Genomic DNA, 20657 nt, shown 5'->3' with positions numbered 1-20657 from the left:
TCCCCCTGCCCCTCCTTAGAGCCCGACAGTCCCCCCGACCCTCCCTAGAGTCCCCCAGACCCTCCTTAGAGCCCCACAGTCCCCCTGACCTTCCTTAGAGCCCAACATTCCCCCTAACCTCCTTAGAGTCCCCCAGTCCTCCTTACCTTCTTTAGAGCCCCACAGTCCCCCGGACCCTCCCAGGAGTCCCCCAGACCCTCCTAAGAACCCTACAGTCCCCCCCACCCTCCATAGATTCCCACACTTCTCCCGACCCTCCGTAGAGCCCCACAGTCCCCCAGACCCTCCCTGGAGTCTCCCAGTCCCCCTGACCTTTCTTAGAGCTCATCAGTCCCCCCAACCCTCCTTAGAGTCCCCCAGACCCTCCTTAGAGCCCCACATTTCCCCCAACCCTCCTTAGAGCCCCACAGTCCCCCCCGACCCTCCAGAGATCCCCACAGTCCGCCCAACCCTCCCTAGAGTGTCCCAGACCCTCCTTACAGCCCGAGTGCCCCCGACCCTCCCTAGAGTCCCCCAGACCCTCTGTAGAGCCCCCACAGTCCCCCCCACCCTCCCTAGCGTCCCCCAGGCTCTCCTTAGAGCCACACAGTCCCCCCGACTCTCCCTAGTCACCCAGACCCTCCCTACAGTCCACCTGACCCTCCTTAGAGCCCCACAGTCCCCCAGACCCTCCGTAGTCCCCCAGACCCTCAGAGTCCCCCAGTACTCCTGACCTTTCTTAGAGCCCCACAGTACCCCCTACCCTCCCTAGAGCCACCCAGACCCTCCTTAGAACCCCACAGTCCCCCAAACCTCCTTAGAGCCCCACGGTACCCCCAACCCTCCCTACAGTCTCCCAGACCCTCCTTAGAGCTCCACAGTCCCCCCACAGGCCCCCCGATTCTTCATAGTGTCTCCCAGCCTCTCCTTAGGGGCCCCACAGTCCCCCCGACACTCCTTAGAGCCCCACAGTCCCCCCGATCCTTAGAGTCCCCCTGACCTTCCTTAGAGCCCCACAGTACCCCCGACCCTCCGTAGAGTTCCACAGTCCCCCGGACCTTCCTTAGAGCCCCACAATCTCCCCGACCATTTGTAGAGCCCACAGTCCCCCCGATTCTCTTTAGAGCCCCCCAGTCCCCCAGACCCCCCCTAGAGTCCCCCAGACCCTCCTTCCAGCCCCACAGTCCCCCCAACACTCCTTAGAGCCCCGAAATCCCCCCGACCCTCCGTAGAGCCCCTAAGTCGCCCCGACCCACCCGAGTCCCCCAGTCTCCTAGATCCTCCCTAGAGTCCACCAGACCCTCCTTCCAGGCCCACAGTCCCCCCGACTCTCCGTAGAGCCCCACAGTCCCCCTGACCCTCCGTAGTCGCCCACCCCATGCCTAGAGTCCCCCAACAGTCCTTGGAACCCCACAGTCACCCCGACCTTCCTTAGCGCCCCAACGTCCCCCTGATCCTCCTTAGAGCCCAACAGTCCCCAAGACCCTCCCTAGAGCCCCACTGTACCCCCGACTCTTAGAGCCCCTCTCCCCCCGTCCCTCCGCAGAGCCCCACATTTCCCCCCACCCTCCATAGATTCCCAGTCCCCCCGACCCTCCTTAGAGCCCCGCAGTCCCCCCGACCCTCTGTAGAGTCCCACAGTCCCCCCGACCGTCCCTAGAGCCCCACAGTCACCCTGACCCTCCCTAGAGTCCCCCACTCCCCCAGACTCTTGCTAGCGTCCCCCAGTCCCCCCGACCCTCCTTAGGTCCCTTAGAGCCCCACACTCCCCCAACCCTCCAATTTCCCAGACCCTGCTTTGAGTCCCACCATCCCCCCGACCCTCCTTAGAATCCCACAGTCCCCCAAGGCACCGTAGAGCCCCCAGACAGACCCAGCAGCACTCCTGCAGACACCCCCACCAGCTGCTCCACCAAGTTCCCAGAGCCTCGCCTGTCCTCTGGGGCCCCTGCCGCTCATAACCACCTCCCTCAAACCCTGAGATCCAGGGCCCCATCTCTGAAACTCCCACACCTCCTGACCCCCCACTTTCCATGTCCCTGTAGCAGTCTGAGTCCCCGCCTCGCCGAGACAGCTTGGCCTCCCTGTTCCCCACCGAGGAGGAGAAGAAAGGTGGGCATCAGGGAGTACATGCCCTGAGGGATTGCAAGGTGGGGGAGGGGGCTCTGAGCTGCTGGACCCCAAAGTTTCTGGCAGGGTTGGGGAGGTTTAGGAGGACCCTGAATGTGACAGTGGGCAGGTGAGGCTGGGAGTTGCGAGGGCAGGGTAGCCCCCCCCCCCCGAGCGCAGCAGGCCCTGTATTCATATTCCACAGGGCAGTCCTGTGTTCCAGCTGGTTAGATGCTGGTGACCCCAATCTCAGAAGTCAGTATGGGGGGTGGGGCTATAGTCCCAGGGACCAGTTGGGCCGTCTGGCAGTTCTGGGGCACGTGTCCCCTCATGCAAGGCTGGAGGGGCAGGACGCTTGCAGTGCCCCAGAGCCCACCCCCTCCCCACTTAGGTCCAGAGGCTGCAGGAGCAGCAGCGGCTCAGCAGGGCGGCTATGAGATCCCCGCCCGACTTCGGACCCTGCATAACCTTGTGATCCAGTACGCGGGGCAGGGCCGCTATGAGGTGGCAGTGCCTCTGTGCCGCCAGGCCTTGGAGGACCTGGAGCGCAGCTCCGGCCACTGCCACCCTGACGTGGCCACCATGCTGAACATCCTGGCACTGGTGTACCGGTGAGTGCTGTGGCTGGCCATCGCTGGGGAAAGGAATGGCAGGGACCGATTGGGTGCTTGTGGAGGGACCCTGTTACCCACTCTGCCAGCATGGAGCATCTGGGGAGGTCAGAGCAGGGGATAGCCAGAATGGGAGAGGAAGGGAGAGCTCTTGCTATGAGAAGGGCAAGGAGGCAAAGAGGCAGTGGGACAGATCTGGGGGGAGGGTGTCACTGACCAGGCAGAGAGGAGTCAGCACAGACACCAGGGACCCCAACAGTGCCGGCAAGAGACCTGGGGTGGCTAGAGGCTTGGCAGAGGTCTGGGGGTACAAAACTGGGTTAGAGACTTAGGAGGGATGGAGGAGCCCCCACAAGGTGCCACCCATGCTTGGTTCAGCCAGGTTCCCTGGGCCTGCCAGGATCAGCCCAGCCCCTGTGGCTGCAGCTGCCCCAAACCCCTGGCTAACCCCTTCCATCCCTGGGCTGCCCGCCCGCCCCGCCCCCGCCCCCGCCCCCGCCCCTGCCCCACAGGGACCAGAACAAGTACAAAGAAGCTACAGACCTTCTCCATGATGCCCTGCAGATCCGGGAGCAGACGCTGGGCCCTGAGCACCCCGCGGTGAGTGAGGCCCCAGGGAGGCGGGGAGGTGGAGTGGGGCTGTCCCCGCCCCTCCCTGACCTGTGCCTCCCCCACTCCCGCAGGTGGCCGCCACGCTCAACAACTTGGCTGTCCTCTATGGGAAGCGCGGGCGTTACCGGGAGGCAGAGCCCCTGTGCCAGCGTGCTTTGGAGATCCGAGAGAAGGTCCCACCCCCCTTGCCCAACCCCGAGGAACCCCGTGTCCTGTGTAGCCCTCCCCATGTACCCTGAGCACGTACATCATGACCTTGGTCCTCGGGTACCCCTTGTGTTTGGTACTGGGAGACCCCAATTGGATCCTCAGTCACCCAACCCATCACTTGACCTTCTGAGATCCCAGTTTTATCTTGACCCCAACTCTGATCTCTCACTCCCCCAACACCAACTGGGTCCCTCCACAGCCTTTCTAACCCCTCATGACAACCAACACAAGCCCAACCCTGACCTACCCATCTGACCCTGTGCCCCATGAGTTTCTGGACCACCGTGACCTCTGCCCTTGGTAATCCCATTTGATGGAATAACTTTTGCCCCCCGGTTCCCAACCTCTCAGGTCACTGCTTTGACGGTACCCCTAACTCATGACCACCACACGGCAGTGACGTCACGTGTCCCACCACTCCTGTATGACCCCTCTGACTTGTGACCCCTGGCCCCCAGGTCCTAGGCGCTGACCACCCAGATGTGGCCAAGCAGCTCAACAACCTGGCCCTGCTGTGCCAGAACCAGGGCAAGTTTGAGGACGTGGAGCGGCACTACGCCCGGGCCCTGAGCATCTACGAGGCCCTGGGTGGGCCCCACGACCCCAATGTGGCCAAGACCAAGAACAACCTGGTGAGTCCTGGTGCGGGGGGCGCCTGCCCTGGGGAGGCACCTATTGGCTGGGTACAGAGTGAGCACCATGGTGGGGGAGGGTCCCACCAGGCCAGGCCGGGCCCTTGGAGCAAGTGTCCCATCAGATACAAGCTGGCTCAGCAAAGAGAACACAGAATCAGGAAATGCTTAAGGTCATGGCGGCCAGAGGCCAGCCAGTGGAGGAGGAAGCTGGCAGGCTGATGGCAGCACTAGGCAAGTATTGAGCTCAGTGCGGCCGGCTCTTCTCAGCCTGGTCCCCACATCGCTAGTTCTTACAGCGTCCCTATGAATTGGGAGCTGTCGCCCCATTTAGCATGTGAGGAGACTGAGGCACAGAGGCCATGCCACCAGCCCAAAGTAGAGCAGCCAGGCTCAAAAATGGGGTCGCCTGCCCTCCGTCTCCCAGGCAGGAAGTGGGGCCGGGCTCCAAACTACTGTGCTCCAGGGTGAGGCTTTAGGCAGGGGAGGGATACGGCCAGGTCCGCACATTAGAAAGTTGGACTGGGGGCCGGGCGCGGTGGCTCATGCCTGTAATCCCAGCACTTTGGGAGGCCGAGGCGGGTGGATCACGAGGTCAAGAGATCGAGACCATCCTGGTCAACATGGTGAAACCCCGTCTCTACTAAAACTACAAAAAATTAGCTGGGCATGGTGGCGTGTGCCTGTAATCCCAGCTACTCAGGAGGCTGAGGCAGGAGAATTGCCTGAACCCAGGAGGCGGAGGTTGCGGTGAGCTGAGATCGCACCATTGCACTCCAGCCTGGGTAACAAGAGGGAAACTCCGTCTCTAAAAAAAAAAAAAAAAAAAAAAAAAAAGTGGGACTGGGGCCAGGCATGGGGGTTCACACCTGTAATCCCAACAGTCAGCACTTTGAGAGACTAAGGCAGAAGGATCACTTGAGGCCGGAAGTTCAAGACCAGCCTGGGCAACATAGCAAGACCCTGTCTCTACCAAAAAACCCAAGTGGGTCTAGATACAGTGCTGAGAACTGGAGCTCAGATCTCCCTGACCCTCCCTCTCCACAGGCCTCAGCCTACCTGAAACAGAACAAGTACCAACAAGCAGAAGAGCTATACAAAGAAATCCTCCACCGAGAGGACCTGCCTGCCCCGCTCGGTGAGCCTCTAGCCCCTGCCTTCCCTCCTGCTGGCTTCTCCCTGTCCCCACCTCAGTGTCCCCCATCTTCTCCCCTAGGTGCCCCCAACACAGGCACAGTGGGTGACGCAGAACAGGTGAGGATGGGCTGTGCTGCGGCTCCTGGGGTGGGCATGGGGACTGCATGGGCTCGGGGGACTGAGCAGCATTCCCGGCCCCCCGCAGGCCCTCCGCCGCAGCAGCTCTCTCTCCAAGATCCGTGAGTCTATCCGCCGCGGAAGTGAGAAGCTGGTGTCCCGTCTCCGAGGCGAGGGGGCCGCCGGGTAAGTGTTGCTCAGGTCAGCAACGAGCCCTGACAGTAGCAGGCAGGACCTGCAGCTCATCCCTCTCCCTGTCCTGCTCAAGAACCTTCCATGCTCCCAGTGCCACACACAGATCAAACCCTGTGCCAGAAAGGTACCTCCTGGATTCACTTGTTTCTTCCCTGCTGCCCGCTTTGCAGAATGAAGAGAGCCATGTCACTCAACACACTGAACGTGGATGGCCTGAGGGCTCCTGGGACTCAGGTGAGGAGACATCTGAGTCAAAGATGGAGTGGGGCCACGGGGGCAGAGGTAAGGTAAAGGCAGGGCGGTTGGGCTGGCGTCGGAATCAGCAGGAGGAGGATAGTGTCAGAAGAGACCCAGGAAGGGAGCAACGATGCATTTTACTTGAGATACAGGTGAGGAGGGTAGACAAGTTGGCTGCCAGGCTGGAGCTGCATGGTGGCCGTAGCACCTGCCCCTCACCTCCTCCCATCCCCTGTGCCTGCCTCCAGTTCCCCAGCTGGCACCTGGAGAAGCTCCCTCGGAACCTCAGCGCCAGCACGCAGGACCTGAGCCCACGCTAGCGTCGAGTCAACAGCACTGGCTGCGGCTCTTCGGGAACAGTTCAGGAGGGAGGGGCTGCAGGGGTCTGTCAGCTCCTGGACTCCCCTGCCTCTGGGTACCTGATGGAAAGCTACCGTCTCCTTCGATTAAAGGCTGTGGATGTCACAGTAAGGAATGTCACCTGAGTTCTTAAGACCTTCCAGCACCGCCCCTGGGCTCCAGGAACAGCTGACAGCCTTGCCCTGCTCACAGCTGCTGAGCAATCTGCTCTATCCTCTGCAGCGTCTCCTGCGACTCCAGCTGCTCCAGGCTGAGCAGGGACAGGCCCAGCTGATCCTCCTGCAGAGAACAGAGGAAGCAGAGGCTGTCAGGAAGGGGGGGCGCCCAGGCAGCAGCAGTACTTCCCCACCTGCCCACCCCTGATGGGGATTAGGGGTCTGATGCATGAGGGACAGGATATTTGAATTTGGAAATGTCCAGATAATCTAGAGTAGGCCATCCCTGTCAACAGAGGATGGGGCTGAAGGGAGGGGCCAGCCAGGGAGCCGGGGAAACAATGGGCTTCCCCAGGCCAGCACAGTCTCTCCTGAAAAGGCCCGATGCCTCCTCACCCCAAATTCTCTCACCCTGCCTTGCCTCGGCCACCTGCTGGCATCTGTGGCCCCTCAAATCTCCCCCCACGCCCCAGAGCCTGGCACATAGATATACTTCTCTTGGTTGAGGGCACGAGGACAGGTGGGTTGGGGAATGGGGAAAAGCTAAGGGGCCTTTCTGGAGGAGAGGCCCAGCCTCACCTGGTGGAAGGGCTGTGCCATCTGCCTTAGGAAGTACTTGGCCACCTGGACACCCTCGTCCACAGTCAGGTTGAGGTTGGCGTCTGTGAGGTGCTCCTGGATCCAGCGGGGCAGTTTCCCCCGCTTGTCTGCACGGGCAAACCGCTGGGGGCAGCAGGCCAGGGAGAGAGCGACATGACCAGAGGCCGAGGGATCCTGGGCCACCCTCCACCCTGCAATCCACCGCATCTGGGAAAGGAATGGGAAAACAGCCTGCTTCTCAGAGGCGGCTGGGGTGGGAGCACAGGGGCACCCCCGAACCTGCACCTTGTCGGCAAAGACCATGAGGCCGTAGTCCGTCTTGCCCCTGATGGCTCGACCCACGCACTGGGCCGCGTGGCGCATGGCGTCGAAGGTGAGAAAGTCATTCTCCCGGATCTGGAACTGGTCCCGCAGGTATTCCAGCCGCGCCTGCAGATACGGAGGAGTGGGGGAGGTAGGGGAACCATCCCTCCCTTGGCCCTAACACTTTGGTACTCCCCAGAAGCCAGTGCTGCTCACCTTGAGAATGCGGCTCTGCGTGTAGACGTAGGGGACACCAAACATGATGACGGCCCGCCCATAGTGGTGCACTGGTGGGCAGAGGAGAGGGGGTTACAAGTGCGGCTGGTGGGACTGGGACAGCCTCATGCGCCCCCAGGATGCTGTGTCTGCATAGGGAAGAGAAAGGGTGTGCTCCTGCCGGGTGCCCAGGGACACAGGGGAGGGGAGGGCCCCTCTGTGCGCTCAGGCTGTGGATGGGTGGTCCCCTGTGGGAGTGGACAGCAGAACGGGCCGGTGTTCTGGGGAAGGAGAGCCCAGTCCACTCACCAAAGTCGATTCCCTCAGACACTTTGCCCCGGGCCACTGACAGCAGGATGGCCCCGCGGCCATTCTCGCAGGCCTAAGCAGGGAGGCCAAGATGCAAGTGGGAGTCACTCCTTGGAGCCGCCTCCCCCACCCCTCCATGCTCGCCTCACACACCTACCTCCTGGTACTTCTCCAGGGCGACGCTGGTCTCGGCACCATCCTGGGTCTCGATAAACAGCAGCTTGTTCCTCTGGATGTTCTCAAGAATCCCCTGGGGATGGACCCAGGGAGGTCAGAATGAGGGTGGGTTCAGGGCATGGCCGTCCTGGTCACATCCAACTCTCCCGGGGACTCCTGTATCACAGACCCTTTCTCTGGGCCTCAGCTGGGAAGGGAGGGTGAAACTATCCAGCCTCACTTCTTTGAGGAAACTTAGTGATCTGGGTGGGGAACCAGTAGCTGCTGGGTAAGTAGAACAGGCATGTGGCTCAAGGGGGTGGCCAATCAGGGCACCCTATCCCCTGCCAGTGATTGGTGGAGGGGCTGTCAGAAAGGCAGAGCCAATCAGAAGCTGTCCTGAGCTTCTCCATATGACACTATAATACAGACAGTGTGGAGCCAATGCAAGGACAGACAGAGTCCAGAAACACATGGCCACCTGTGCAGTCCAGCGGGGAGAGCTTTTACCGGAGCAAGTGGATTTCCAAATGAAACCAAAAAATGAATCTTGACCCCTACCCCACACCATACACAAAGATGAATTTGAGGTGCCTCATAGACCTAGATGTGAAAGCTAAAACCACAACCTCCTAGAAGGAAACACAGGAGCCTCTCTTCGTGACTTTGGGGTGGGCAAAGATGTCTTAATTAGGACACAAAAGGCACCTGGGCTGTGGGGACTGGGTCACTTTTCCTGCCTTGTGGAAGCTGCCCATTGGAGGACGAGGCCGATGTCCTGGCTGTAAGGATGAGGTTCCTGCTTCTCATGCATGCTATTCCCTGATACTTGGTTAGCCAAGTTCACTCATTTCACCCCAAAGTGCCTTCATCTACTCCTGAAAGCCTGGACATGGTGTGTTCAGAGACACAAAGTGCAGGTGGCCTCCCCTCCCACCCGTGTCCTGCTGGTCACCCAGGGCCTGGCTGTGGTGAACCCTATTGCCAGAATGCCCTCAAGCTCCTCCACCTGCTTCCCTGAAGACCTTGAGAGACTGCTCTGATTCTCAGTCCAGCCTTAATTCTCTAGAACCTACCTCTAACCCAGCTAGAGTCATGCCTGCTACCTCGGCCTCCCCCCCAGGCCATCTGTGCTGGAGGATAGCAGGGATGGGGTGATCCCAAAGAGCAGCAGGGGAGCAAGGAACCTAGAAGGTGGGAGTGACTCCCCCATAGGGTACTGCTTTGAAGGAGAGGCCCACGTTGGGGCTCATGTCTGCATTCTCAGCATAATGTGCTGGGGGCAGGGCATGGGGTGCATGCTGCTTACACCCCGTTCCTACATGCTGCACACACTCTCCTGTCCCCATCAGAGCATGAGAGAAATGAAGCTGACAGCAGTGCAGTGCCAGGGGCTAAGGAGAACAGATGACTCCTCTTTCTGTGGAGGGGTTGGCCAGGCGTACCTGCTCATACCAGGAGGCCACGGTGCTCTCCATGTACTGGTAGCTGGTGAAGAAAGCCACGATGCCATCAGGGACCACAGCGGACATCTCCAGCAGGAGGTTCCCATAGTTCCGGATCACAGCTGCAAAGGGTCAGAGGTTGGGCCCTCTACTGGCCCAGGTCCACTCCCTTCTCTGTCTTGGAACCGGGAGTTTCTGGAAACCCCCCCAAGTTTGGCTATCAGGCTGTTCACACACATCCTGCTCCTCCTCCTGAGCCTGTTTGAGGACCCTCCTTGCCACCTCCTGAAGTCACGCATGGCTGTGACTTGAGTGCAGAAGGGGCCAGGCACGGTGACTCACGCCTGTGATCCCAGCACTTTGGGAGGCTGACGCAGGCAGATCATTTGAGGTCAGGAGTTTGAGACCAGCCTGGCCAACATGGAGAAACCCCATCTCTACTAAAAATACAAAAATCACTCAGGTGTGGTGGCGGATGCCTGTAATCCCAGCTACTTAGGAGGCTGAGGCATGAGAATTGCTTGAACCTGTGAGGCGGAGGTTGCAGTGAGCCGAGATCACGCCACTGTACTCCAGCCTGGGCGACAGCGAGACTGTCTCAAAAAACAAAACAAAACCAAACCTGGAAACGGTAGCTCGCACCAGTAATCCCAGCACTTTGGGAAGCCAAGGTAGGTGGATCATCTGGGGTCAGGAGTTTGAGACAAGCCTGGCCAACATAGCAAAACCCATCTCTACTAAAAAAATGCATACAAAAATTAGCAGGGCATGGTGGTGCATGCCTGTAATCCCAGCTACTGGGGGGACTGAGGCAAGAGGATTGCTTGAACCTGGGAGGCAGAGGTTGCAGTGAGCTGAAGTCGAGATATAGCACCCAGCCTGGGAGACAGAGAGACTCTGTCTCAAAAAAAGGAAAAGGAAAAAAAAAAAAAAAAAGCCAAGCGTGGTGGTGCCTGCTTGTAATCCCAGCTACTCAGCAGGCTGAGGCAGGAGAATCGCTTGAACCCAGGAGACGTAGGTTGCAGTGAGCCGAAAAGCCTGGGCAATAGACAGACTCCGTCTTAAAAAAAAAAAAAAAAAGAGGCCATGTACTGCTTCCAGGGGAGCACCAGTGCACAATTCACTGTGATCACCGTCATCCAGTCTGTCACATCCCTCTGCCTCTGACGCACCCAGCAGTGGAGGTTTCCAGGTAAGCAGACACAGGGCAGGCCCCCTACCAGCTCACAGTGGATGTGTACCATGGGCAAGAAGCAAGCTCTGGGCTAAGTAGCAGAGACGGGGGATATTTGTTACAGCAGCATGATTCAACCCATCTGACTGATACACCTCCCCTCTTGGAACCCACAGAAAGCAGCCCCACTGGTAGCCTACCAATATCCTCCCGGGTCTCAAACTTGGAGCTGATGGCCACCTGGTCATTGCCTCGGCCGATGATCTGAAGAGAGCAAGAGGTCACGATAAGTGAAGCAGCAGCAACTGCTCCAGTGTGTGAGTGCGGACCACCTGCAGGTACTGTTCTAAGCTTTTCTTTCTTTTTTTTGGAGAGAGTCTCGCTCTGTCACCAGGCTGGAGTGCAATGGCTCGATCTCGGCTCACTGCAACCTCCGCCTCCTGGGTTCAAACCATTCTCCTGCCTCAGCCTCCGGGGTAGCTGAGACTACAGGCACGTGCCACCACACCCAGTTAATTTTTGTATTTTTAGTAGAGACAGGGTTTCACCATGTTGGCCAGGATGGTCTCTATCTCTTGACTTCATGGTTCACCTGCCTTGGCCTCCCAAAGTGCTGGGATTACAGGCGTGAGCCACCGCGCCCGGCCTGCTCTAAACTTTATAAACACAATGTCATTGAATGAACCCTCAGCTACCCTGTTATCTGCATAGCAGAGATGATCTGGGCTCAGAGGTGGTGAGTTGCCTGCCCCAGGTCACACAGCAAGTAAGTGGCAGAGCTGGGCGCAGTGGTTATGCCTGTAATCCCAGCACTTTGAGAGGCTGAGGCAGGTGGATCACGAGGTCAGAGTTCAAGACCAGCCTAAGCAACATGGTGAAACACTGTCTCTACTAAAAATACAAAAATTAGCCGGCGTGGTGGCGCTTGCCTGTAATTCCAGCTACTCAGGACGCTGAGGCAGGAGAATCACTTGAACTCGGGAGGCAGAGGTTACAATGAGCCGAGATGGCGCCCCTGTCATCTTGGGTGACAGAGCAAGACTCCATCTCAAAAAATAAATAAACAAGTGGCAGAGATGGAACTGGACCTGAGCCTGTCCACTCTCTCGACCAGCAGCTACACCCTAGCCAGCCCCAGGCCAGCTGGATCCCAAAAAACACTCTCATATGCTGGTGGGCATCCCTGCCAGCCGGCAACCTTCATACAACCACCACGCAGTGGGTGGTCATTACCGGTCCACAACCTCTGCCAGGCAATTCCAAAAGACACAAGCTCTGAACACCTGTCTTTTTCAAGTTTGGCACAAACTCACTAAGTAGCGAAACCTGCTCCAAGTCTCTCCAGAGGCCTGACTTACTCCACAGTGTGATGCATCCAAATCCTTTGCTGCTGAAACAGGAGTTTGACTGGGGGGCGCCGCCCAGACCCCACTGGGGACATTATACCACCACACAGCATATGCCTTGTCTCTAAAGGCTGGAACATTCTGAATTCCAAAACACATGGCCGGGCGCGGTGGGTCATGCCCAGAATCCCAGCACTTTGGGAGGAAAAGGCGAGCGGATCACTTGAGCTCAGGAGTTTCAGACCAGCCTGGCCAACATGGTGAAACACTGTCTCTACTAAAAATACAAAAATTAGCCAGGTGTGGTGAGGCACACCTATAATCCCAGCTACTTGGGAGGGTGAAGCAGAAGAAAATCGCTTGAATCTGGGAGGCGGAGGTTGCAGTGAACAGAGATCTGTGCCACTGTACTCCAGCCTGGGCAACAGAGCAAGACTGTCTCAAAACAGAAACAAAAACAGCCTCAGGGCTTCAGATAAGGAACTAAGCGCCCACGCCGACATGCACTGTTACAGAGGAGATGGGGAGGAAGGCCCACTTACCTTTGCCAGACCATGTACCTGGCAAAACCACGTTAACCAAAATGCTGACCAAGCGCCTACCTGTGCCAGGCCCTGGGCTACCTAAGTGTTTACCCCAGTTCTCTCTCTCAAGTCTCTCAACAGCCCTGTGCGATCAGGGAGGATGCATCCCCATTTCACAGATGAGAAAACTGAGGCTTGAGAGATGTACCCAGAGAGAAGCAGAATCAAGCCTAGGTCTGTCTGAATCCTGAACTCAGGTTCTTCTGCCTGAGCAGTGGGGGAAGCCAAGGAAGAAAGGAAGGAAGGTGCCCCCCCCTCCGGCTCTCATCTCCCCTCCTGGCCCCAGCCTCAGCCTCTCCCACTCACCATAGGGCAGAGGCAGACCCGGGCCAGCGTCATGGTGAAAGTTGCCATGGTAACAGGGTGGAAATCCAGGATCTTGGGGTAGATGTCCAACGGGGACAGCGTCTGTAGTGGGGACAGTGGGAGGAATCTCAGCAGGACTGGGCAGGGACCAGGAGACCCATGGAGGAAGGCCAGGGACTGGGAGGGGACAGGGGAAGGGTCCTCACCCCAGATGTGATGATGACAGACTGGAAGCGCTCAAACACGGGTTTGATGGCCAGCGAAGCATCCATGCAGCTGGAGAGAGATGAGGGCGGTGAAGGCCTGGTGGGCTGGGCCCCCCACCCACAGGACCTTCACACCCCCACCAGGCAGGGTCCCACCTGAAGTGCAGGATGGGGTTGGCAATGGTCGGGGTTCTGTCGTCAAAGGGCTCGATGATGATGGTGAAGCCTGCAGAGGGCGGGCAAGGGCGGGCAAGGGCGGGTGACTCCCCCACTGCAGCCACAGCTGTGCCGACTCAGTCGTTCCCTCTCCTGCTCCCCTGCTTTACCCTAATCCCCACCCCGCACCGCCCAGGAGTGAATGGGACCAAACGTCAGCTCTTAAGCCCCAAACCCAGGCATCAGAATCCAAAATACACCCCAACCTGTCAGCCTCTCCACAGGGCCCACATCTGTGCAGACTTTCACAAAGGATCCCAAGTAGACAGTGCCACAGCCCTGCCCACGGCTCACTCTCCCAGCACCGAAGGGGCCACCCAGTACCCACACCAAAGCCAGGAGCCAGAGCCTCATGCCTTCTCCCGAGACCAGTTCTTGATTATTTATTTATTTTTGAGATCACTTTATCATCCAGGCTGGAGTGCAGTGGGCTGAGCTGAGCTCACTGCAACCTCTGCCTTCCAGGGTTCAAGTGATTCTCCTACTTCAACCTCTCAAGTAACGGATTACAGGTATGCATCACCACACCCAGCTAATTTTTGTATTTTTAGTAGAAATGGGGTTCCACCATGTTGGCCAGGCTGGTCTCAAACTCCTGACCTTCAGTTATCCGCCTGCCTCAGGCTCCCAAAGTGCTGGGATTACAGGCATGGGCCACTGTGACTGGCCTCCTGTGACCTTTCTACCTAAGCCATCAGCTCTGCCTCCAAAACCCACCTGCAATCCGACCACTGCTCCCAACCCTACCCAGGGCCAGCCACCATCACCTCCTGCCTGAACCATCATGCCCTGCTCACTTCATGGTAGCCAGAAGGGACCCTATAGAATCCTGAGTCTGGCCATGTCACCTCCCCACCCCGAGAAGCCTCCCATGGCCCCCGCATGCCTTCAGTGGCCTCATGTTTGACCTTCAAAAAACCGCAGGCTCCCCCATCTTTAAAAAAAAAAAAAAAAAAAAAAAAAGCCAGGCATGGTGGCTCATGCCTGTAATCCAAGCACTTTGGAGTCCAAGACAGGCGATCACCTGAGGTCGGGAGTTCGACCAGCCTGACCAACAAGGTGCAACCCTGTCTTTAAAAAAATAAAAATAAAGAAAAAATTTTAAAAAAGGAGTTCAAGACCAGCCTGGCCATGATGGTGAAACCCCATCTTTAAAAAAAAAAGAAAAGCCGGGCACGGTGGCTCAAGCCTGTAATCCCAGCACTTTAGGAGGCCGAGGCGGGTGGATCACGAGGTCAGGAGATCAAGACCATCCTGGTCAACATGGTGAAACACCGTCTCTACTAAAAATACAAAAAAAAAAACATTAGCTGGGCATGGTGGTGCGTGCCTGTAATCCCAGCTACTGAGGAGGTTGAGGCAGGAGAATTGCCTGAACCCAGGAGGCGGAGGTTGCGGTGAGCCGAGATCGCGCCATTGCACTCCAGCCTGGGTAACAAGAGTGAAACTCCGTCTCAAAAAAAAAAAAAAAAAAAAAAAACCCCCCCATCCCCCCCCCCCCAACACACACACAGGCTCAGTGCCCCCAGGGCCTTTACGCTTGCTGGTCCCGTGTGGCCTGGAAAACTCCCAAGTGGCCCCACTGGGTCATCTGAGACTGCTCAAATGTCAGCCCGTCAGAGAGGCCCTCCCCAGCCACCTTTTCTACGAAGACATGTTCCAACACAACTTTTTTTCTTCTCAAGATAACTGTCACTTTCTGGAATTATTTCCTCGTTTTTAACTTTACTGCATGTTTGCTATTGACTTTCCTCTCTGAAATATAAGTTCCAGAAGGGTAGGAATGAGATTTTTTTTGGTTCCTGCTGCTTCCACAGTGCTGAGCCTGGCCCATTTGTTGAAGAAATAAATGAATTAATTAACTTATATATTTAGTTTCACACAGTGAAAAAAAATCAAGTCCTCTGTGCTGGGGACACAGGGGTGACCAAGCCAACCTTGCCCCTGCTCCCATGGCTCAAAATCCAGTAGGAGACCGACTTGTCCCCAGATGGTGATGACTGAGTGGGCAATGCTGGGATAGAGGTGCCCAGAGGAGGGGCCTGACTCAGCCTGAGGGTCAGGGAAGGCTTCCTGGTGGAGGAGACATCTCTACAGAGCTGAGAACCTAAGGATGAGGGGGATGTGGTTGGGGGATGAGGAAGATGAGGAAGGATGCTCCAGGTGGAAGAACGTGAGGTGTTGGCAGATGGGAAATAGCAGGTAGAGAACGACAAAGGCAGGGATGAAAGATGGGGCAGGACAGAGGCAGAGGCAGCAGCCAGCAGGCTTTGCTACTAACTAGCCCCAGGGCGGGGGCCCAGGTGTCCATCCTCCTGCCAGACCCCGCCGAAGGACATTAGCCCCAACCCAGTGTCCCAGGGAAAGGAGAAACCCCTAGGAGGAAGACTGAGCCCCTGGTCAGCTTCACGCTGAGGACGGGGAGGGAACACTGCCCATAAAGCCATCGGAACCACACCCCTCTCCTGCAACCTGGAAATCTGAAAATCAGCCTCAACTCCTTGTCCTAGAACCATGCTCCCCACATCCCGGCTTCTACCTCCCACCTCTCTCTCCAAACCACACCCGTCTCTCTCCCCAAGGCCACACCCTGGCCACGGCCCCTCCTCCCCTGCTCAGGCCCCCGCCCACCACCCAGTCTCCTGCCTCTAGTCCCTGGAAGAAATCTTTTTTTTTTTTTTTTTTAGACGGGGTCTTGTTCTGTCACCCAGGCCAGAGTGCAGTGGTGTGATCTTGGTCACTGCAACCTCCACCTCCCAGGTTCAAGTAATTCTCCTGTCTCAGCCTCCCAAGGAGTTGGGACTACAGGTGCATGCCACCATGCCCAGCTAATTTTTGTATTTTTAGTGAAGACAGGGTTTCACCATATTGGTCAGGCTGGTCTCAAACTCCTATACTCAGGTGATCCACCAGCCTCAGCCTCCCAAAGTGCTGGGATTAGCGGCATGGACCACGAACCTGGCTCCCAGAAGAAATCTTTCTAAAGCACAGATCTGGGCTGGGTGCCGTGGCTCATACCTCTAATCCCCACACTTTGGGAGGCCAAAGTGGGTGGATCGCCTGAGCTCAGGAGCTCAGGTGAAACCCTGTCTCTACTAAAAATACAAAAAAAATTAATTGGGTGTGGTGGTGCGAACCTGTAGTCCCAGCTACATGGGAAACTGAGGCAGCAGAATTGCTTGAGCCCCAGAGGCGAAGGCTGCAGTGAGCTGAGATCGCACCACTGCATCCAACTTGGACTACAGAGTGAGACTCTGTCTCAAAAAAAAAAAAAAAAAAAAAATCACAGATCTGACCTGACGCCTTGCTTGCTAGAACTTGCTATGGCTCCCCAGTGCCCTCAGGAACACAATGACCAATTCATTACCGTGCCCTCTAGCGTGAGCTGACCCCAGAGAACTTCTCTGGCCTCATCCTCACTCTGCAGCCCAAGGAAGTCTGTGAAAATATAAATCTGAGCACAAGGCTTACTCAAGAACTATCTATGGCTCCCACTGCCTTCAAAATAGAGTTCACATTCCCCAGCCAAGCCCCACAAAGCCCTGCATGTCCAAGTTCCTGCCAGCAACCCTCTAGACTCTGCTGGGACCCCGGTTCCAGCTGCTAGGAGGCCCAACAGGGACAGAAAGAGGTGAGCTTACCCTTGGCGTAGGTGCTGACGAGGGTGGCAAAGTTAGCAAGGAGGGTAAGCGGGGAGAAGTCGGCCAGGTCGGTGATCTCCAGCGTGTGCAGCAGGGAGCGGAGGCGTTCAGCACAGAATCTGGTGGGGAGGAGAGACAGGGTCAGGGGGCAGATGGAAACCACGAACAGGCCCGGCAACCCTGCCTCCGCCATCACAGCACGCGGTCACATGCCTGTCTCCCCAGGCAATGGGCCCTTGGTGAGGCCGGACACTAGGCCTGTTTTGGAAACTGGCATCCCCACGCTGTACACCTGCATGTCACACACAGCCACTGCCGCACGATGGCACAGACAGCAATAATCAGACACCCCAGAGTCATTTGGTCACTTGTCAAACACACTAGCACAACTGCCTAAGTGGGTTCTTATCAAGAGACCCACAATCACACCCAGAACCCAAGGTCATGGCATTAATCCTGCATGGCCACACGGCCACACTCTCACACCCGGAACTTCTCCCACCGCCTCTCATGCACCTGTGGTGACACACAATGTGGGGATCCCATGGGCTTACAGAGGAAAGCAGTCATCACCCACATCCTGCAGAGTCCCATGGATACTGCACCCACACACTCACGCACATGCAGGGCCACTCGGCCACAACCGCACACAGGCTGAGGCTCTCGGCCTCAGGGACGGGTCATGGAGCAGCTGGCTTTGAAGCCAGGCAGGCAGTCACACCTGTAAACCAGCCTCCCGCACTTCAGCCCTTCCAGCCTGGCTCCTCCAACCCTAGGGGTTGACCCTGGCTGGTCACTAGCTGGGGATGAGTCAGTCTGTCCCCTCCACTGGGCCACAGGGATCTCAGTCACTCAACAGACATTCCCAAGTGCCTGCTCTACGGCTGTGTTGCCAGCATAGAGCAGGCACTTGGGAATGTCTGTTGAGTGACTGAGATCCCCTCTTTGCCCTCACAAGTCTCCAATCCTGGGGGAGATGGGCAAAGCCCCTCGGAAGACGGCCTCCCCCGCCAAGGCAGGGCAGCCAGGGCCTTTGGAGCCCACAGGCCTGGCCTCAAGCCACAACTACCAGGCACAGTGCTGTGTGGCTCTAGGCAAAAGCTTCCCCTCTGGGTGTCCTCATTTGCAGCCGGGGTGGTGGGGGGGGATGCCGTACTGGGGATGCAATTGAGGTAAGGAAAAGGAACATGAGGAGCTTAGCTCCTCCTTAGTGCTCAGGGCGGGGCAGGTGGTTGGCTTTGCTGCTCTCATATTCACTACCAGACACCTGTGAGGTAAAGATCCGACTCCTTGACCATTTTACAGAGGAGGAAACTGCAGCTCAGAGAAGACCCATGACTTACCCAAAGCAGCAAAGGAAAAGAAGCCCCGTCCTATCCCTTGGTCATTCTCTGTCTGCTCTGTGCCTCTAGAGACTGACTCCCCAAAATGGGCCCAGACAGCTCCTCCCCCAGCTCCCATTCCGTGAGGCCCAGGTTCTGGTTTCAGCTCCCAGCAGGAGCTTCTGCCCAGGCCCTCATCAGCTGGTTCTCAACGTTCCCGACACACTCCCTCCCTGCCGCTGTGGCCGGGCCTAGCTCAGAGCTCCCACCTCCCACCTTCCTTGGTTCCTCCCCCAGCCTGCCCCTCTGGAAATGGTGCCCCCATTACTCTCTCTTGGGTGGGGTAGATTCTCCACTCCAGCCAGGTGTTGCCTGCCAGGCCCCTGCCCAACGCAGGGATGCAGGACCAGCTCCAACCTTGCTCCTTGGCCTGCCTGGTTAGACGGGCCAGGGCCCCACGTGCTTGGCCCAGCCCACTCACTTCTGAGGCTGGTAATAGTGACCCGGAGCTACAGGCATGGAGGACATGGCTCTGCATAACTGGGACCTGCCCGAACGCCCACACCTCCGCTGTCTGCGGCCGCACCTGAGGGGCTTGCGCTGGATGCACACGCGCTGCGCCAGGCCACTCAGGAAGGCGGGCGGGCTCTCCTGCACCACGTGCTGCACGCGCAGCCGCCACTTCACGTACTCCAGCAGCCGCCGCAGGAAGCCCAGGAAGTGCTCAGCTGTGCGGATGGAGCCCGGCACCGCCTCTGCGAGGAGACGCAGTCAGCCGCCACGGGGGAGGCGGGAAAGGGACTGGAGGGCAGCGGGAAGTGGGGGCTCACCCTGCAGCACCTCATCGGGCAGCACGGGGTTGGCCAGGTGGGCGTCTGTCTCCCGGGCGGCGCTGGCCTCCCGCAGCCCCTCCACCAGGCGCCGGTACTCCTCCCGCAGGCGCTGCTCATCTGTCTCTTTGATCCTGCGGGAAGATGAGCTGGGGCTGGGACTTGGCTGGCAACCCTGGGGACAAGTAAGACAGAGGACAGGGTCCCAGGAGCAGGGTGGGCACCAGGGTCCACCAGCCATCCCTGGCCCCACCTGAGCACCGTCTTCTGCAGAGTCTCCAGGTTGCCCTGGCAGCGGTCAAGAGTCCGGCGGGTGAGGTTGACGCTCATGGAGTCGATGCAGACATTGTCTGGAGAAGGGAGAGACAGCCGGCTCGAGCAGGCCCACAGGGGCCTCAGTCAGAGGGGCTGGCGTCCCTTTGGCCCCTGGCGCCCCCCTCACCAATGTTGTGGGCCTCATCGAAGACTACGACGGCCTTCCGGGCCAGTTCCTTGGACACCAGGTCTGCAATCTTGGGGTCCAGGAGGTAGTGGTAGCTATAAACCACCACGTTAGCATGCAGGATCTGGAGGGGCAGGAAGCAGGATTACCAGGGCCCTGTCACCGCGACCCCTACCCCTTCCCCTGGCCACACTGCCCCATCACTCCCGCACAAGCTGGCAGAAGCAGACACAGGCCAGGCACAAATACGAGCAGATGGACAGAGACAGACCAAGACACAGCCACCCACCAACAGGGAGACACGGGCAGGCTGACTCACAGCAAGCGACAGACAGACATGGGCAGACAGGAGACGGGCAGGCAGCCCAAGCCCTCACGTTCGCCCCTCTGCCTGCCCCACAGTTCTCCTCACTGAGTATCGGGCAAGGAAGTACGGGCACCAGCCGTGGTGTCGCCCCAGCGCTTTCAGGTCATCCAGGTTGTAGATGCCGGGAGGGAGGGGCACCTCACGCCCATGGGTGTCAAATTCCTGGGACAAGTGCCAGGGGTCAGAGAGGCTGCCCCAGGCGTCCCCGTCCTGCCTCCCTCCCTCAGCCCTGCCCTCTAGGCACCTCATAGAAGCGGCAGTGGGGCAGGCTGGTGTCATGCTGGTACTGTGTCCGCACATAGGAGGCTGTGAGGCTGTGGCATTTCCCATCAACGTCCTTTCCAAAGCGCAGGGGTGTCACCTGAGGGTGCGGGATATCTTAGCGCCCAGACAGGCTGGAAGCCCAACCACTCTTCAAACCCAGGCCTCCACACCTCCCAGCTGGCTGGGGTTATGGACAACTGAAACCTGTCTGTTGCATTATTAGTTAAGACATGTGGGAACTTAATGCAGAGATACAAGAGTAGTAAACTTGGACTGGGCGCAGTGGCTCACACCTGTAATCCCAGCACTTCGGGAGGCCGAGGTGGGCAGATCACAAGGTCAGGAGTTCGAAACCAGCCTGGCCAACATGGTGAAACCCCATCTCTACTAAAAATACAAAAATTAGCTGGGCGTGGTAGTAGGCGCCTGGAATCCCAGCTACTGGGGAGGCTGAGGCAGGAGAATCGCTTGAACCCAGAAGGCAGAAGCTGCAGTGAGCCAAGATCAGTCACTGTACTCTAGCCTGGGCGACAGAGTAAGACTCCCTCTCAAAAAAAAAAAAAAAAAAAAAAAAAA

The 20657-nt window shown here is 57.9% G+C and overlaps 2 protein-coding genes across 12 annotated transcripts in view; one reads left to right on the top strand and one right to left on the bottom strand.

The window, feature by feature from the left end:
* The window catches only part of KLC3 (kinesin light chain 3), a 25108-nt gene extending 18802 nt beyond the window's left edge, over positions 1-6306 (top strand). For 4 of the 6 annotated variants that reach the window (XM_032262657.1, XM_032262658.1, XM_032262655.1 and 1 more), the window contains exons 4-13: positions 2025-2091; positions 2480-2699; positions 3212-3299; positions 3383-3484; positions 3980-4153; positions 5201-5291; positions 5370-5407; positions 5496-5593; positions 5773-5836; positions 6088-6306. In XM_032262657.1, the coding sequence (XP_032118548.1) occupies positions 2025-2091; positions 2480-2699; positions 3212-3299; positions 3383-3484; positions 3980-4153; positions 5201-5291; positions 5370-5407; positions 5496-5593; positions 5773-5836; positions 6088-6159 (1014 nt within the window). In that variant the 3' untranslated portion in view covers positions 6160-6306. Of the gene's footprint in view, positions 1-2024; positions 2092-2479; positions 2700-3211; positions 3300-3382; positions 3485-3979; positions 4154-5200; positions 5292-5369; positions 5408-5495; positions 5595-5768; positions 5837-6087 lie in introns of all 6 variants that reach the window. The other 2 variants (XR_004264122.1, XM_032262654.1) reach the window with 2 other exon arrangements.
* ERCC2 (ERCC excision repair 2, TFIIH core complex helicase subunit) overlaps positions 5961-20657 on the bottom strand; it is a 20761-nt gene continuing 6064 nt past the window's right edge. For 3 of the 6 annotated variants that reach the window (XM_032262648.1, XM_032262649.1, XM_032262650.1), the window contains exons 6-23: positions 20062-20178; positions 19863-19979; positions 19451-19574; positions 19262-19358; positions 19009-19142; positions 18765-18933; positions 16857-16975; positions 13156-13225; positions 13000-13069; positions 12794-12895; positions 10758-10821; positions 9384-9505; positions 7940-8032; positions 7783-7855; positions 7474-7544; positions 7240-7383; positions 6934-7077; positions 5961-6478 (exon numbers count right to left, since the gene is read on the bottom strand). In XM_032262648.1, the coding sequence (XP_032118539.1) occupies positions 6386-6478; positions 6934-7077; positions 7240-7383; positions 7474-7544; positions 7783-7855; positions 7940-8032; positions 9384-9505; positions 10758-10821; positions 12794-12895; positions 13000-13069; positions 13156-13225; positions 16857-16975; positions 18765-18933; positions 19009-19142; positions 19262-19358; positions 19451-19574; positions 19863-19979; positions 20062-20178 (1923 nt within the window). In that variant the 3' untranslated portion in view covers positions 5961-6385. The other 3 variants (XR_004264121.1, XM_032262651.1, XM_032262652.1) reach the window with 3 other exon arrangements.

This window comes from Sapajus apella, unplaced genomic scaffold (genome assembly GCF_009761245.1).
Source record: "Sapajus apella isolate SASKATOON/1434 unplaced genomic scaffold, GSC_monkey_1.0 scaffold130, whole genome shotgun sequence".
In the NCBI taxonomy this organism is placed as follows: Eukaryota; Metazoa; Chordata; class Mammalia; order Primates; family Cebidae; genus Sapajus; species Sapajus apella.
This window is presented reverse-complemented; position numbering and strand designations above follow the sequence as displayed.